The sequence below is a fragment of the Grus americana genome, chromosome 5 (assembly GCF_028858705.1).
Source record: "Grus americana isolate bGruAme1 chromosome 5, bGruAme1.mat, whole genome shotgun sequence".
In the NCBI taxonomy this organism is placed as follows: domain Eukaryota; kingdom Metazoa; phylum Chordata; class Aves; order Gruiformes; family Gruidae; genus Grus; species Grus americana.
Window position 1 is genome coordinate 416,486 of NC_072856.1, and position 15,643 is coordinate 432,128.

The 15,643-nt window shown below is 66.7% G+C and overlaps 2 protein-coding genes across 3 annotated transcripts; one reads left to right on the forward strand and one right to left on the reverse strand.

The window, feature by feature from the left end:
• The first annotated feature begins 652 nt into the window (after nucleotides 1-652).
• On the forward strand, nucleotides 653-7,983 carry PKP3 (plakophilin 3). The gene is made up of 13 exons (XM_054827356.1): nucleotides 653-1,088; nucleotides 2,098-2,174; nucleotides 2,369-3,096; nucleotides 3,512-3,635; nucleotides 3,791-3,995; nucleotides 4,221-4,395; nucleotides 4,608-4,725; nucleotides 4,998-5,165; nucleotides 5,509-5,694; nucleotides 5,988-6,141; nucleotides 6,600-6,792; nucleotides 7,122-7,209; nucleotides 7,582-7,983. Exons 1-13 carry the CDS (start codon nucleotides 863-865, stop codon nucleotides 7,615-7,617), a joined length of 2,478 nt encoding a protein of 825 aa, XP_054683331.1. The 5' UTR covers nucleotides 653-862; the 3' UTR covers nucleotides 7,618-7,983.
• A 1,195-nt stretch (nucleotides 7,984-9,178) lies between these two features.
• SIGIRR (single Ig and TIR domain containing) lies at nucleotides 9,179-14,607 on the reverse strand. 2 transcript variants are annotated; one of them, XM_054826961.1, is made up of 10 exons: nucleotides 14,469-14,607; nucleotides 12,348-12,483; nucleotides 11,891-12,077; nucleotides 11,665-11,795; nucleotides 11,311-11,451; nucleotides 11,039-11,182; nucleotides 10,859-10,961; nucleotides 10,630-10,780; nucleotides 9,933-10,107; nucleotides 9,179-9,783 (listed from the first exon to the last, which is right to left on the reverse strand). In XM_054826961.1, exons 2-10 carry the CDS (start codon nucleotides 12,352-12,354, stop codon nucleotides 9,581-9,583), a joined length of 1,242 nt encoding a protein of 413 aa, XP_054682936.1. In that variant the 5' UTR covers nucleotides 12,355-12,483; nucleotides 14,469-14,607; the 3' UTR covers nucleotides 9,179-9,580. The 2 variants fall into 2 exon arrangements, with proteins under 2 accessions (XP_054682936.1, XP_054682935.1); XM_054826960.1 differs by having other exon boundaries at nucleotides 9,927-10,107.
• Nucleotides 14,608-15,643: the final 1,036 nt, after the last annotated feature.

The following is a 15,643-nucleotide window of genomic DNA, read 5'->3' on the forward strand; positions in this document are numbered from 1 at the left end:
TTGCTTTTTAATTCCCCGGCTGATTTGAAAAGCAAAGCAGGGAGGGCCCGGCCGGTAATTACTGCCAATTAACCCCCGCTCTGGCCCTTCGGTGGGTCGGCCCCCCGCACCGGAGGGGTTTGCTGCCCGGGGGGCTGGCGTCAGTGGTGGGGTGCGCGGGGGGCCAGGGCTCTCCGAGGAGGTGGCTCGGGGGTCTGGGGCTCCCTGGGGCTTGCTGGTGGGTCCGGGGCTGGCTGAGGAGCTTGCCCAGGGGTCTGGGGCTCTCTTGGGAACCATGTGGGGGGCCGGGGCTCTCCAGGGAGGGTGCCCGAGGGTCTCAGGGTCGGTGGAGGGACACTGCGGGGGTCTGGGGCTCAGTGGCGGTGCCATGTGGGTCTCTGGGGGTCAGCGGGGAGGCTGCCCGGGGGCCGGGGCTCTCCGGGGAGGCCATGTGGGGGTCTGGGTCTCGCCAGAGGGACAACGTGGGGGTCTGGGGCTCGCTGGTGGGGCCATGCAGGGGTCTGGGGCTCTCCAGAGCAGCCACGTGTAGGTCTGGGGCTCGCTGGTGGGCCTGCCCAGGAGTCTGGGGGTCAGCGGGGAGGCTGCCTGCGGGGGTCTGGCTCTCACCGCAGGGGTCGCAGGTACGACCACCCTGGACCCGCCAAGGCATCCGCCTCCCTCGCACCCTCGTCCCCGCGAGGTCGCCCCAGTGACGGTGGCGGCAGGGGCCCGGTGCGGCCCCCTCCTTCCCGCCGGCGGCGGCGGCGGCTGAGGCGTGGCAGCGGCGGGGCGGGCCGGGTGCCTCCCTACAGCTCAGGGAAGCTGCTGCCGCGCTCACCTGCGCAAGGCGGCCTCGCTCGCCTCTGCCTCCGCCACCGCCGCCATGCAGGAGACTAACACCTTCTTGCTGTCGGCCCTGCAGCCCGAGGCCGGCGTCTGCTCTCTGGCCTTGCCCTCGGACCGGCAGCTGGACGGCCGGAGCCGGGAGACGGCCGAGGCCCAGCGGCTGCGCAGCGCCCGCGTCCAGGAGCAGGTCCGCATCCGCATGATGCTGCGGGGACAAGCGGCCGCCCGCCCCGAGGCACCCGACCACGTCGATGGCAGCAGAGGTGGGAGATCCCCCGCGTCACCCCCGGGAATGTGCATCGAAATGGGCGGCGGGAACCCCTCGGCTGGCACCGGGCTTTGGCTTGTGCCCAGGCTGGGGGGTGCCCCCTACCCCGGCCGAGCCCCCCAGGCACCCCGCTGCACCCCCAGCACCGGGGATGGGGGGCGGCACGGCCCCAGCGTGGGCTCGTTTCACCCCACTCAGGGGTCGTGCCTCAGTTTCCCCACATGCCTCCTGGGGGAATTTGCACTGAGGGGGTCCCTGCACCCTGTTTCGGGCTGGGGGGGGAGGTTTTTCTCACCTTGGCAGATCCCCCCCGTCCCCCTCAGCCTTTGAGCGGTGCCGCTGGCCGGGCTCCAAGCTCCTCCATTTAACGTCTGCGCTCACGGCCTCCGCCCTGCTGCTTTGCCCAGCAACGGCGCGGGGGTTTCACCTGAGCCCCCCCCGATCTGAGGTGCCGGGGGACCCCGGTGCTGGGGAGACACCCCCCTCCCTCGGCACCCTGAGGGCTTGCTACGGGCACCGGGCGTGAGTCACGCTCCCGTCGGCCGGGGCTGGGCGTCCTCCCTGGCGGCCCCGGGGCGGTGGCAAGGCGGGAAGGCGGCGTGGGGCGCGGTGGGGCGGCCCGGTCCCCGCCGGGCTCCCGACCCAGGGTGGCAGAGCCGAGACTGGCTTTAGGGGGACGCCTGGGCTGCCGATCTGGCTATGGCAGAGGGGACCGGGCTGAGCCACCCCGTCCCTGCCAACGCGGCGATTGCTCCCCTCGCCATTAGGGCATGATGAAAGACGGGGAGGCCGCTGCTCGGTGCCGCCCCTGCCTCTCCTGCTCCCCGATGCCGGCAGGCAGGCGAAGGCTGTGTCCTCCTGCTGCCTCTTCCCCTCAGTGCTGCTGGCACTGCCGTGGGTCCCAAAGCAGGACCCCCGGGATGAGTTGGGGGGACCTTTGGTCCCCAAGACCACCCCTTTGGCTGCCCGGTGCTCACGCTGACCTCTCCGTCTCCGTCCCGCAGGTGGTCAGTACGGCATGACCCTGCGCTCCTCCTTCAGCTCGCGCTCCCAGACCAATGGCCTGGACCCCAAAGCCTCGGTACGTACTGGGGGGATCGTCCCCCACCCCGTGCCGGCGCTCACCACCGTGGCAGGTGGGGATGCCAGCCGAGACCCAGCCGCTGGCTGTAGCCTTGGTTGTGCCAAGAGAGGCTCTTGGCTCCGTCCTTTCCTCTGCCCGGGGCGGGGGGACAGGCTCGCGGGCACCCCTAAGCCCTCGCTTTCCCCCCACAGCTGTATCAGCCGCTGGCCAAGAAGGATTTCGGCACGCTGAAGGGCAGCAGCTGGTCTTCGCGCTCGGCGGTGGACCTGACCCCGCACAAGCGGATGGCGACCATCAGCAACGGGGGCCTGGCGAAGGGCCGGGGCTACGGCACTGCCTACACCATGTCGCAGGCTGCCAACACCTCGCCGCGGCCCAGCTCCTTCCATGAGCGCAACTACCGGTCCCGGCAGAACTTCGACACCCTCTCGCTGCACTCCCTGCGGCTGGCCGATGGGCCGCTCCAGCCCACCGGCATTGCAGACGACCGCTATAGCGTCATGTCGGAGCAGCTGGACCCCGTGGGCCACCGTTCCCTCTACAAAAGCCAAGGCAACGGCGGCTTCGCCCGCTCCTACACCTTCGAGAGGCAGATGAGCACCGGCTCCGCCGCCAAGGCCGCCTCTGACTGGCTGGAGGGCGGCGAGGTGACCCAGAGCCGCACCATCCGGGCGCCCGCCATGCGCACGCTCCAGCGCTTCCAGAGCAACAACCGGTCGCGGCTCAGCACCGGCTCCTTCAGCAGCATCCAGGCGGCCTCGCAGGCGGGCGTCGGGAGCTCCTACATGGGGATGGTGGAGCACAGCTCCCGTGCGCCCTCCGTGCGCAGCCTGGCCGAGTCCAGCCACCACCTGCAGGACCAGCGCGCCATGGAGATGTACAACGGGCACAGCACGCTGCTCAGCCACCAGTCGGGGGGGTGAGTGCCAACGGGACCGGTCCGGCTCCCCCTCGGTCCTTGTCTCCATCTTAGTCACTTGGCCGGTTGAGGGCAAAGCCCTCCATCTCTTGCCTGGCGTTGCCTTGCTGCAAGGAATGCAGGAGGGTGGTGGGATCGTGGGCACAATTTGGCCCCATAGCAATGGATCACAGCATGGGTTGACCTCCAAGTGCATCCTGCACATGGCCTTAGCTCCTCTCATGGACACGTCCTGAGACATGAGGGTAGGAAGATGCTCATTCAGCTGGGTCTGGAGTCCCATACCCCCAGAGTGTGGTGGGGAAGATGAGTTGATGGGTCTCCTCTGAGACGCAGGACGTGGTGGGGGTGCGGAGGTGGAGGACCCTGTGGGATGCTCTGCCTGGGCCCTTCATCACCTGCCTGTGGCTTCCAGGTTTGACGACATTGACCTGCCCTCTGCAGTGAAATACCTGATAGCCAGCGACCCCAACCTGCAGGTCCTGGGCGCTGCCTACCTCCAGCACAAATGCTACAGCGACAGCAACGCCAAGAAGCAGGTGAGCACCCAGGAGCCAAAGGGGAAGGGGCTGTCCTCAGCCCCTCTGCCGCGGTGGGGCACCCTGGGCGGGCAGAGGAGATGGAGGGAGCCCAGCCCCTAGCTGAACGGGAGAGCGGCCAGGCGTCTCAACCCGGCTGGGCTCTCCCCTCCCAGGCCCGCAGCCTCCAGGCCATGCCCAAGCTGGTGAAGCTGTTCAACAGCCCCAACCAGGAGGTGCAGCGCCATGCCACGGGCGCCATGCGCAACCTCATCTACGACAATGCTGAGAACAAGCTGGCGCTGGTGGAGGAGAACGGCATCTACGAGCTCATGCGGACGCTGCGGGAGCCTGATGATGAGCTCCGCAAGAACGTCACAGGTTGGGGATGGTGGCAGGGTGGGCAGGGGTCCTCCTCCCCTGGGGATCCCCATGAGGAAAGCTGGGGTGGCACTTCACGGGGATGATGTCTTTGCATCGTTGTTACACACCCTGTTCCACGGCTGCTCCCAGCTGCGGGTGGTCAGCACAAGCCCCCTGGAGAGGTGGGTTGGGGCGGACGTGCTCTCCAGCCATCCCCGGGACTGAGGATCCCCCTCCGCGCAGGGATCCTGTGGAATCTCTCCTCCAGTGACAACCTGAAGGATCGCCTGGCCCGGGACACGCTGGAGCAGCTCACAGACCTGGTGCTGGTCCCCCTCTCTGGGCTGGGGGGCTCGGGTGTCATCCAGCAGAACCCCTCGGAGGCGGAGATCTTCTACAACTCCACGGGCTTCCTCAGGTACCTGCTCTGGGCTGGCAGCAAGGGAACAAGGTCCCCAGGGCTTGTTTCTGGGGTCTCCATCCCTTGCAGTGCTCGTACATCAAGGTGAAGCCTGGTCAGCCCCATGGGAGAGGTATTGGCTGCCCTCCCCGCGGTGCTGCCCAGTGGCAGGAGGGGGTGGCTGCGGGGAAGCCCCTTCTCGCTGTGATGGACCCGCGTTCCCCGCACAGGAATCTCAGCTCTGCCAGCCAGCAGACCCGACAGAAGATGCGTGAGTGCCACGGGCTGGTGGACTCCATGATCCACTACGTGAACAGCTCCCTGGAAGTGGGCAAGTCAGAGGACAAGGTGAGCCCTGGGAGCTGGGTGCTGGGAGGGTTTGGGTGCCCTCAGACGGGGTGCTGCTCCCTCCCTCCTGGCAGCCACTTGGCCATCACAGTGCAAAGGCATGGCTCGATGTGACGGTGGGAAAACCACTTACTGGGCGCAGCGGGGCACCACTGGTGTCATCGGGGTGACTGGCCACAGAGCCTCACGGATCGCACCCCGGGGGACGTGCCAGCTGGAGATGCCTGGCGGGTGGCACAAGGACTGACACTCTCACGCCCATCTCCCCCCAGAGCGTGGAGAACGCCGTCTGCGTCCTGCGCAACCTCTCCTACCGCCTGTACGACGAAATGCCCCCGTCCTCCCTCCAGCGCCTGGAAGGCCACAGGAGGAACAACAGCGGCATGGTGACGGGGGAGCTGGTGGGCTGCTTCAGCCCCCAGAGCAAGAAAGCACGAGAGGTCAGCGGCTGGGACGTGGTGGGCACCGTGACGGCCGTGTCACCTGGGGCGGGGTTGGCACTGGGGAGCAGCTGGCGGCGGAGGTGACGCTGGGGCGGAGGTGGACGCCGGCCTCGGCTGATGGGTGGGACGCTTGGGTGAGCTCAGCGGAGGGTGAATCAGGTGTGTGGGGTGAATCAGGGTGCTGAACCCCCGTTCTGCCATGCCACGGGACGTGACACAGCCGGGGTGACCTGCTGGGCCACTGCCAGCCTGGAGCTGCGGGGAAAAGAGGACAGCAGCGAGGGATGCTGCAGAGGGGACGTCCCCTATGAGTCTGACAGCGCCATCCCCATCCCCGCAGCAGTACCTGAATGCGGACATCGTCACCTTCACGGAGGTCTCCAAGGACCCCAAGGGCATGGAGTGGCTCTGGAACCCGCAGATCGTGGGCATCTACAACCGGCTGCTGCAGCGCTGCGAGCTCAACAAGCACACCACCGAGGCGGCCTCGGGTGCCCTGCAGAACATCACGGCCGGGGACCGCAGGGTGAGGGCACGGGGGGTGGGGGGGGGGAGCGTCCCCTGGGGCTTGCCTCGTCTTGCCTGGTTGTCCCAGCACCTGGTGGGGTCTCAGCTCTGCCCCGGGAGGGGATGCACCTCCCTGCGGGTTGGTACCGGCCTTTCCTGGGTGGGGGACGTGGCCATCACGCTACTCACCGCTTGGGCATGGGCCACCCCTCCCAGCCCTGTTGAGCAAGAGGAGGAGGAGGATGGGGTGGGAGGAGGAGGCAGCCAGCAGGTCCCTGGCGGGTGTCTCCAAGCGGGTATTTGCCTCGGCAGTGGGCGGGCGTGCTGAGCCGGCTGGCCCTGGAGCAGGAGCGCATCCTGAACCCTGTGCTGGACCGTGTCCGCACCGCCGACCACCACCAGCTGCGCTCCCTGACCGGGCTCATCCGCAACCTGTCCCGCCACGCCCGCAATAAGGATGAGATGTGTGAGTGCCAGGGAGGGACGGGCAAGGCTGGGGCCGCGGGAGGAGCCCAACAGACGCCCTCCACCCTCTTCCTCCTTGGTCTGGCCTCCAGTTACCTCCAGCCACGTCTCAGCACCTTCCTGCCTGCTGCATCCCTGCTCACAGCTGAGCGTGCGGTGGCCGGTCCATCCCCCATCCCCCATAACCGAACACCCCCCACACGTTGTGCTCGGCCTCCAACCCCACCATCTCATTTGGCTTTGTCCTCGTCCCCCGACGCCTCTCCCAGGTGCCAAGGAGTCTCAGCAGAGACTCTAGAGAGCAAAGGGCTTGAAGATGTCCCTGGTGCTGCCCTGCAGCTCCTTGGCTGGACCCTCTGTCCCGTCATAGCCCCAGGGAGGCTGCAAGGTTCATCCCCAGGCTGCTGTGCGTCCCCTGGGTCTGGGCACCAGCCCTGACGTGATGCCTTTGTTCACCAGCGACCAAGGTGGTCAGCCACTTGATTGAGAAGCTGCCGGGGAGCGTCGGGGACAAGGCACCGCCCGCCGATGTCATCGTGAACATCATCGCGGTCCTCAACAACCTGGTGGTGGAGAGCCCCATGGCTGCCCGCGACATTGTCTACTTTGACGGCCTCAGGAAGCTCTTCTACATCAAGAAGAGAAGGGACAGGTGGGAGCTCCCTGTCTGCGCTGCTGTCCCAGCTTGGACCTGGGGTCCAGTCCTGCTCTCCCTTTCCTCCCCTGGTCTAGCGAGGTAGAAGAGGGTCACAGCCAGTCTCCCTTCCCGAGGCTTGATGCTGGGAGTCCCCAGATCAGCTCAGAGTGGCCTCATGGCCACCTTCCAGCCCTTTGCCACCTCCTCAGGACACCCCATCACAGGGCTGCCTCTTCCCACCAGCACTAAGTCCTCAGCCCCTCTGGGGTGGTATCCTTGGGCTGGCGGGCACCATCCCGTGCCCAGCGGTACCCAAAGCTCATTGCATCCTGTCCCTGTCCCAGCTCGGACAACGAAAAGTCCTCCAGAGCAGCAGCCAGCCTCCTGGGCAACATGTGGCAATACACCAAGCTCCACCGGGACTTCAAGATGGTACGTACCACCCTCCGGTGCCTTCTCCAGCCAGTGGGATCCTGGGGTGGATCCTGAGGGTTGATCCTAAGGGAGTCAAGGCCGGGGGCTTCGCCCTGGAAAGCCACACCACCCAAATGCTTCCGGGCATACAACGGGTCCCAACTCCACGCCTCCCCCTCCTGAAGGGGTGGGGATGTCCCCAGAGCATTGTCCCTGCGGTGGCACCTGCACCAGCGGGGTGGGGACAGTGTGGCCCCGTCGATGCCGGAGCAGAGCGGGTTTGTGTTCGCATTCCCACCGCCCAGCGAGGCGTGGGCAGGGGTGTCCTCAGGTGGGAGAGGTGGCAGTGCTGGTGTCCCCCCGTGTGACGGGTGGCCTGTCTCCTTGCAGAAGGGGTACCGGAAGGAGGACTTCCTCGGCCTGTGAGGACAACCCCCGGGAGCTGGACTGCCCAGCCCTGACTCTCCCCGCCGGGATGCTCCCCGCTGCCGGCCGTGCCCTGGGGAGGCTGCTCGCTGCCAGACCCTGCTCCGTAGCGTAGTCCCTGCCGCCTCCCTCCTGCCGCCTCCCTCTGCCAAGTCCCCCTTCCCAGGGTGGGGGGGGACACTTGTCCTCCCTCCTGCCACAGCTTTAAACCCAGCAACTGCTTTTGGCTCTGCTGCGGGGCCCCGCTGGGACCCCCATTAGTTGGGGACCCCCCCATGGCACCCAAGGGTCCTCAGGCCCGGGGACCCTGCCCGCTCCTGGGGAGCCGGCTGCAAAGCTCAGCTTGTCTTGGGGCTCGGCGGGGAGCAGGAGCTGCAGGGCTTGGGGGGCTCCTGCAAAGCAATGCTGGGGCAAGGTGGGGGGGCTTCTGGGGGCACCCCATCCCAGCTCCCCGCATCGTGGCGCACCGGCGGGTGGGAGGGTGCCGGTGCTGCCACGCCGGTGCGGGGTGTGCCGCAGGCTGCACGTGCTCTGCCCCGGCTGGGTGGGGAAGGGGCTTCGCATGGCTCAGGGCTTTGTGGGAGATCCGGGGCGGCTTCCCAAATTTTTATGGGGTGGCACCACGGCTGTAGGGAGCTGGGAAGCCGCGTTGGCAACGCGGTGCTGAGTGCCCCCTTTGCCGGGGAGGTAGGGGGCTGTGATTGAGGCTGCCCATGCGAGAAGCTGGGGATCTCCGAGCCGTGGTGTCCCCATCCGTACACCCCGCGCGGGGACTGTCCCCGTGCAGGCAGAGCAGCTGCTGCCACTCCTTGCCGGCTGCTCTGCTCAGGGCTGGGCCTGGCCGGTGCTGCGTAAGCAGGATTCGGGCAGGGCCAGCCGGCTTGTGTTTGCTGGGCGGCGTCTCCCCGCAGGGTGGGGAGATGCCCTCGGTGCCCGGCGCGGCTGGCGCAGGTGGGGCAGCAGGGCCAAAGCTCTCCCTGCCGTGGCGGCGGCCGGGCCGAGGCGTGCGGGTGGGCTGCGGGGTGGCTTCGGTCTGCCGGTGGGTTTGGGGCTGGGGGGGGAGACCCTGCGCTTGGGGTGTGTTGCGCACCCCGTTTGGGAAATGAGGTAGAGTAGGTACAGGGGGTGGGAGGGTGGGGGAGACCGGGTGGCACTGCCAGGAGCCCTGGCTGCAGCCCCTCCGGCGTGCCGGCGCCCGGTGCGGTCCGGGCTGGGGTGTCACGGTGCATTTGTCTCCCCAGCTCTCCGTGTACAAACTCCCTGAGCCCTGTGTATCCCCGAAATAAAGGCCTTGAATGATGCCCGCTTGCCCCCGTGTTCGGCGGGCAGGAGGGGGGGGAGAGCACCCCACAGGATGCCGGCATACGGGAGAGCTCGCCCCGCGGTGCCCCCCCACTCGCCGCGTCCAGGCGTTGCTCCGAGTCAGCGTGGTGGGGACGCTGGCACCGGGATGGGATGCGGCACAGGGATGGGACACAGCACAGTGCTGCCTGCCCCGCTGCCCGGCGGGGGGAGAGACCCGCCGGTGGCACCCGTGTCCCCGCAGATGGACGAGACCCACTTGGAGCAGCAGCATTTTATTGCCACGGGGGTTTCTGCGGGAGAGAGGGTGCCGCAGCCGTTCCCGTTGGATATTTTCAGCCACTGGGAGTGGGGCATGTTGCTCCTCAGAGAGCACCTCCTATCCCAGCGCTTGTCCATCACACAGGAAAAATGTCCCTGCCGCCCACGGTGAGGGAGGGGGGCCCTGCACCCGCGGGTGCCCAGGCACTACGGGCAGGGCTGTCCACTGGTGCTGGTTTTCCACCATGGAGCATGCTGCCAGAAGGAGCTGGCTTCTGTCTTTCCCACCAAGACCTTGGCTTTGGTCCCATCATAAAGCCCAAGCTCCTCTGGCTGTGATCTGGGTCCCTGCGGCCCCGTGGGGAAGGGGGATGCCGCCTTTGCTGGCCCCCGGCCCCACTCAGATGTCATCCTCCGTCACCAGGCAGTAGAAGTCTGTGCGGGCACCGTAGTTGCGCAATCCCAGGTCTGAGACGTCGAGCTCAGGTCTCTGGCCGTCCCTCGGCTGTGTGTCCTCTGTCGTGCCGGCAGCCGAAGCCATGGGAGCGCCGGGGCCGCCGATGCGGGGAGGCGGGGGGCTTCTGAAAATGCACCCTCGGAGGCCTGGAAGGAGTGGGGAGGTGGGTTTTAGGCAGTGGGGAGGGGGCTAGACCCAGCCCGCCTGGCACGGGAGGGTGAAGCAAAGCCCAAAGGTGACCTCGGGTGCACATCTGTGCCCCCCAGGAGAAGCAGCAGCAGACAAGGACCTGTACCGAGGTCCCCGTCCGGGTGGAGGTCTCCACCGCTGTCCAGGTAGCTGCTGTGCAGGATCAGCATGGGGTCCTTGTCCTCCTGCAGCTGGGTCTGTGGGTCCCCCACGGTCCCCTGGAAGGACACCTTGCGGGGCAGGGCCAGGCACAGCTCCTTCCAGAAGTCCGATGACGGGGTCTGAGTGGGGCAGGGGGGAGATGAGCTGCGTCGGGACCACCACGTAGCCAAGCCCGGCTCCGCACGGGGCTGGGGAAGGCTTTGTGGCGCTCGGCTCGCTCTTCCCGGCGCTGAGAGCTCAGCCAAGGTGAAGGCTGTGCTCCCGGCGTGGCAGCGCGCCCGCGCACCAGTGGAGAAACCGGCCCGACCTGCTGAAACGCTCCCGAGGGCCCCAGCTCCCGGCCTGGCCCTGAAATGGCCGGAGCAGCCACGGGCCAAAGCTTCGCTCTGCGACCTGAGGCTTCACGCTGGCGCCTCGGCTGGGGAGACCCCGGAGCGGCACGGGGTCCTGATCGCACAAGTCTGGGGAGCCAGCACCCAGATCTGGGGCTGTTCCTGTTTTTTTAAAACTGCCTCTAAAGGACGAGTGCTCCGACCTGCTTTTTAGGAGCACTGAAGCACAGGGAGGAGCCCTGGAGCATCACAGGGAGCTGGGGATGGAAATGGGGGTGCTGGTGGGACGGGGTCCTGCTCGGCTCTCACCATGGAGCTGGCTCGCCACACCAGCAAGGTCACCGCGCTCCGGTGCTGCTTCAGCAGGCTAATGGCGGGGTGGGTGATCTCCCGGTACTGGCTCTCAAAGACGATGAAGATGGGTTTCTTGGAAAGCTCCAGCAGCCTCCAGAGCCCTTCCCTGCGAGACAGATGCGTGGCAGGGGGGTGAAGGACCCCCCGGCTCCTCTCCCCGGGACCTGGCAGGAGCCGCTCCTACCTGAAGCTGCTGTTGCACCAGTCTTGCTCCAGGTACGCGACGGAGAGGACCACGATGAGACGCCGGCACCGGCTCACGTTCATGATCAGGTCGGCCGAGGGCTCTGCAGGCAAAGGGATTTCAAGCCCCCAGGCGCTGGTGTCGCCCCTCTGCCCGGCCCCGCGCTGCTCCGGTGCCTACCTGAGTTGGGCAGGATGGTTTGCTCGTCCAGGAAGAGCTTGTAGCCGTAGCGATTCTCCAGCTGCGGCTTCACGATGAAGTGGACAAACTTTCGGTCATCTGGGGCAGTGGCGTGGGAGACGTAGGCGTCGTACAGCTTCCCGTCTGGGGAGAGCCATGGGGAAAGGGGGGGTGTAACGCCGGGGAGGGCTCTGCATGTTGGTGAGCCCCTGGCTCGGAGGAGGCTTTCCCCAGGGGCAGCACCACCTCTGTGCCCTTCTCCGGCGGCTCACCGTTGATCTCCAGCTCGCCATAGCGGTCGCGGTACCAGAGGAGCACGCTCAGGCGGCATCGGATGTAGAGCCCGGCCAGAAGCACCAGGAGGGCCAGGACCAGGAGGGCTGCCAGCACCGCGGGCGCGTGCCCTGCCGCCTCTGCAAGGACAGCGAAGGCACGTGAGCGTGGCTGGTGGCCCCTGGCCCAGGTTCTCTGGGTTTGGTGTAGGTTTGCACCCCGACGCGCTGCCCTGGGAGAGGCAGCGGTGCCCCGAACGCCCACTTTGATGATCCCCAGGGAGCTGCTGTTCCTGCGCTGGGCACGTGGGCCCTCCTTGGAGGTCCCCTTCTCTGTCCCCAGCACGTCCCTACCCGCTCGCCGCAGGGTGAAGGTGGCTGTGGCGTTGCTGAGCCAGCAGGCAAACACCCCGAAGTCAGCATCATGCGTGAGGTTGAGCTGCAGGACGCTGGCGAGGAGCCGCTCCGAGGCATTTTGGCCAAACCTGGGGGGGGGAAATGGGGCCGCCGTGGGTTGGACGGTGCGTCGACCCATGCCGACAGACAGACGGATGGACATGTGCCAGGGCAGGCTCCTTACCAGGCGGTGTCCTGGCTGCTCTCGCTGCCCAGCCACTGCCCGTCTTTGGTCCAGGCGGGGACGGGCTCGCAGCGCTCGGTGGCCGCCCAGCGCACGGTGCAGTTCAGCGCTATCTGGCTCCCCAGCACCAGATCCAGTGTCTCGTTGGCAGCCGGGACCAGGATTTCGGGGGGCACGCTGCAAAGGTCTGGGGGCACAGCGGGAAGGGGGTTTCAGATGGAAAAGCTGTCCCAGCTCCTGGCTGGGCGGGCAACTCTCGTAGCCATCCCGGCTTCCCCGGAAAAACAAGCTCTGCCGCAGGGGTCTGGCAGCAAACGGCGCTTGCGGCTGTTTTGCAACAGGATGAGCTGGTTTTTGGGGCTGGGATGGACCCTCGCCCTACGAGGTGAAGCCAGAGCAGCGAGCAGGACCCCCTTCCCAGCTGAAAACAGAGGAAAGTTTCGATTTCGCAGCCTACCTGCCATGGCGTGCTCAGGCGATGTGCGGGGCGGCTGCCGGCATCACCAGCGGGCCACCCGCGAGAGGAGGGCCCCGCGGCGCGGCGTCTTCCGGGGGGCAAAGTCCACCTGCCACCGCCGCAGGGCGGGCTGGGCCTGGAATAGATCCAAAACGCTCCGGGAGCACTGGCTGCTCCGCGCCAGGCTGGCACAGGGAGCGCCCCGGCCGTCCCCATCGCTCCCCACGGAGATTCGGGTTGGGGGGCGGCGGGTGCTGCTCTGGGGCAAAGCCAAAGTCATGTCCCGGCCACGGCTTGGTGGCTACGGTGTCACCTGCCCTCCCCGCGCAGCACCCATCCGCAGCCTGGCTCTCCGGACCATGAATTTATGGACGGGAGGCGATTAATGACTGACTGGGGGCTGCAGGACATTAAAATGTGGCTTTGGCTCAAACCAGAGGCTAGCGAGAGGAAACAAGTCGTAGCTCAACTGTGGGGCATGCAGCACCTCCTCATGAAACCACAGCGAGCTGCCCCCACAGCTGCATTTTGGGGGGCTCAGCGGGACGCCCCTCATGCTACCAACACCCTGTCTTGGCTGCAGTGCTGCTTCCAGCCTGCTATGCCCATTGAAATTGCTAATTAAACAGTGGGGCGGTTTATTTATAGCAACGCGGGCTTCCTATCTCGAGGTGTCACGGCGTTGAGCTAAGCCAAGCGGGCGCAGCGCTCCCCTCGCAGCGGGAGGCTCGGCGTGTTGCTACCCTGCAGCTGTGCCCGGGGAGAGGCGTAGCCGCAGGACGTGCCGCGCGTGCGGGCAAGCAGGGAGCATGAGGATGGTGCACGGGGACCGTCCCCCGGCTGGCATCGCGCAGTCGGCTGCAGCGCCGCTGCAATAGCCCCGCAGGAAGAGGGACACCGGGGAGGACACCCTGCACCCCGCCGATAAATCGCAGTGGTGCAAAGGGGCACCGGGAGCAAACGGCGAGGCAGAGCCCGGCAGCGGGGTCAGGCTCCTCCGTCCCCAAACACCCGCAGAGCCCCGGTGCGGGCGGCGCGTCCGCTGGGCTGATGGGGGAATAACAAGGACGCCAGGCTGCCGGTGTTTCTGCGAGGCAGCGCGACCATAAACACGTCCAGGGCAACTGCTGGGGCCAAGAGGGATGAAAATCTCTCTCGGCTGCCTCTTTGCCCCAGAGTTTCATTGCTCTTGGTTGCAAACCGGTTTTGGGTAACAGCAGGGCTGCCGAGGCTGGGCTCGTCCCCGGGGACACCGCGTCTCTGCTGCTGGTGTGAAACGGGAGGGGGGAGGTGACCAGCCGTGGGGGCACGTCGTTCCTCTTCCGCAGAGCAGCCCTGCTGCCAGGCGTGGGGTGAAGGTGGGGGTCAAGGTACGCGAGGGACGTTAGAACGTGTTCAGCTCGAGCAGCTGGAAAGCGATTTATACTTAAAGCATTAACTGGGTTGTCCCCGCAGCCGGGGACGGAAGAGCAAGGGATGGCAGTGAGCCAGCCCACCCAGCTTTCGCAGGGGAAGGGGACAGCAGATGCCACATCAGAGCGGCGTGGGGCTTTCTCTGCCCGGTGGGGACGCTCCGGCTCTGCTTGGTCCTGCCTGGACGGGCTGCTCGTAAGTCTCTTTGCTCTGATAGCTGGAACTGGGGAAGCCCCGACAAGATGCAGGCTGGCCAGGGAGCTCGGGGAGGCCCTGAACACCTTCCCGGCCCCGTGGAGAGGCATGGCCAGCCCGGGCCCCTTCGCTCTGGGGCGTGAAATGGCCGGGGATGCCCAAAGGGCAGCCGGGTGTCAGGGCTGCGGCCTGCGAGGGAGGGATGGAGGGAGGAGCAGAGGTTAACGGGCAGCAGCACGCTCCGTTCCCTACGTCTTGGGGCTGGGGACACCGGGGTTTGTAGCGCTCCAAGCACGGCAGGGGACCGCACGGTGGTAGGCGATGGTTGGGCCGCGGCATCCCCTGGAGCACGGCCACGGCCACAGGCAGGTGGGCAGGGAGACACGGTGGCGGGGGGCCGTGGGGCTGCAGAGCTGGAGGAGAGCTCATGGCTGGCAGGGAGGGGGTGAAACCCTGTGACCCCACCGAGACGGCATCGACGCAGGAAGGGAAGCAGAGAAGAGCTGCGTTTACCTTCGGAGCTTCCCCCGGTGCCCCGGCCGCAGGCTTCCTGCCAGCCGCCTCCCTCGAGCGCCGCTCCAGCCAACTGGACTTGCCAGATCAGTGCTTGGTTTTTCTTTTCTTTTTTTTTTTAGAAAATAGTTTATTTATTTCCCCCCTCCCCGGCTCAGCCCCTGCCCTTCGCCGAGCTCTCTCGCCGCCCCAATCGCCGGGCGCCAGACCTGCAGGAGGGGTTGGCTGTCCCTCCCTCCCGCTGCTCCACCTCCATCTCCACCTGAACCTGTGGGGGAAAAAAAATAAATAACTCTGGCTTTAGGGGAGGGGAAAAGAAAAAACCAGAGAGAGAAAAGGAGGGGGAAGGCACCCCACCCAGCCTGCTGGCCCAGCAGCCCTGGGGAGCCAGGCGCACGCAGGTTGCACAAGGAAACCCCCCCCAGCTCTCCATGGCTGGAAAAGCCCACGGAGGTGTCGGAGCAAGATGAAACCTGCACCCAGCGCCCGCCGCCACCGGTAATGCCAGCTCCCCGGGCCAGCGGCAGCCGGGGGCTTGCACTGGAGTGTGCCGGGGGGGGTTGGGGTGTCTGCTTGGTGCAGCGCCGCGGGGACAGCCCAGGGCAAGAGCCTGCCTTCTGGGGCCACGGCTGGCTGAGCACCGACAAACTCGATACTCTCAGGCTCTGCTAAGGTGAGTTAGCGATGGGGCAGGCCGGGCAGCCGGCGGCTATGCCCGTGGGTGTCTTGGGGTCTCCCATCTGTTTCCTTCGCCTCCATGATTTTAAAAGCCTCTTGGGAAGTCGAAACCAGCACCGCAGGGCGGCTCCTCGGGCCAGCGCTGGCCATGGGGAACCGGGCCCAGCCGTGGCCGCTAGTGAACAGCAGGTTATGTTTTGTAATAATTAGCGAGGAGGCGATTAGAGCCCTGGCACGCCCCAGGCACGGGCTGCATTCATAGCGGCGGCACCGCCTGGCACGCAACCGGCCTCGGCCGGCGCAGGAGAAACACCCACCTGACCCGCAGCCGCCGGGCAGCCAAAACATCGGCCAGCGCGTGCTTGGGGGCCAAAACGGGAAGAGAAGAGGCCGTTTTCCTCCTGCAAGGCCCCGGCTGAAGCAGGATTAGAGGCTCGGGGATGGTGTGGGGCCTTGGTGCCTTCGCAAGGCTCCTCGTGCCTCCCCAGCGCGGCCGG

Excerpts from the sequence above, each read along its gene's own strand:
- PKP3 (XM_054827356.1), top strand. The coding sequence starts at position 863 with ATGCAGGAGACTAACACCTTCTTGCTGTCGGCCCTGCAGCCCGAGGCC. Across the intron at positions 5,166-5,508 it reads AGAGCAAGAAAGCACGAGAG|CAGTACCTGAATGCGGACAT; the intron begins GTCAGCGGCTGG and ends CCATCCCCGCAG. Across the intron at positions 5,695-5,987 it reads TCACGGCCGGGGACCGCAGG|TGGGCGGGCGTGCTGAGCCG; the intron begins GTGAGGGCACGG and ends TTGCCTCGGCAG.
- SIGIRR (XM_054826960.1), bottom strand. Across the intron at positions 11,452-11,664 it reads CTTCACCCTGCGGCGAGCGG|AGGCGGCAGGGCACGCGCCC; the intron begins GTAGGGACGTGC and ends CTGTCCTTGCAG. Across the intron at positions 11,183-11,310 it reads TGGCGAGCTGGAGATCAACG|ACGGGAAGCTGTACGACGCC; the intron begins GTGAGCCGCCGG and ends GGCTCTCCCCAG.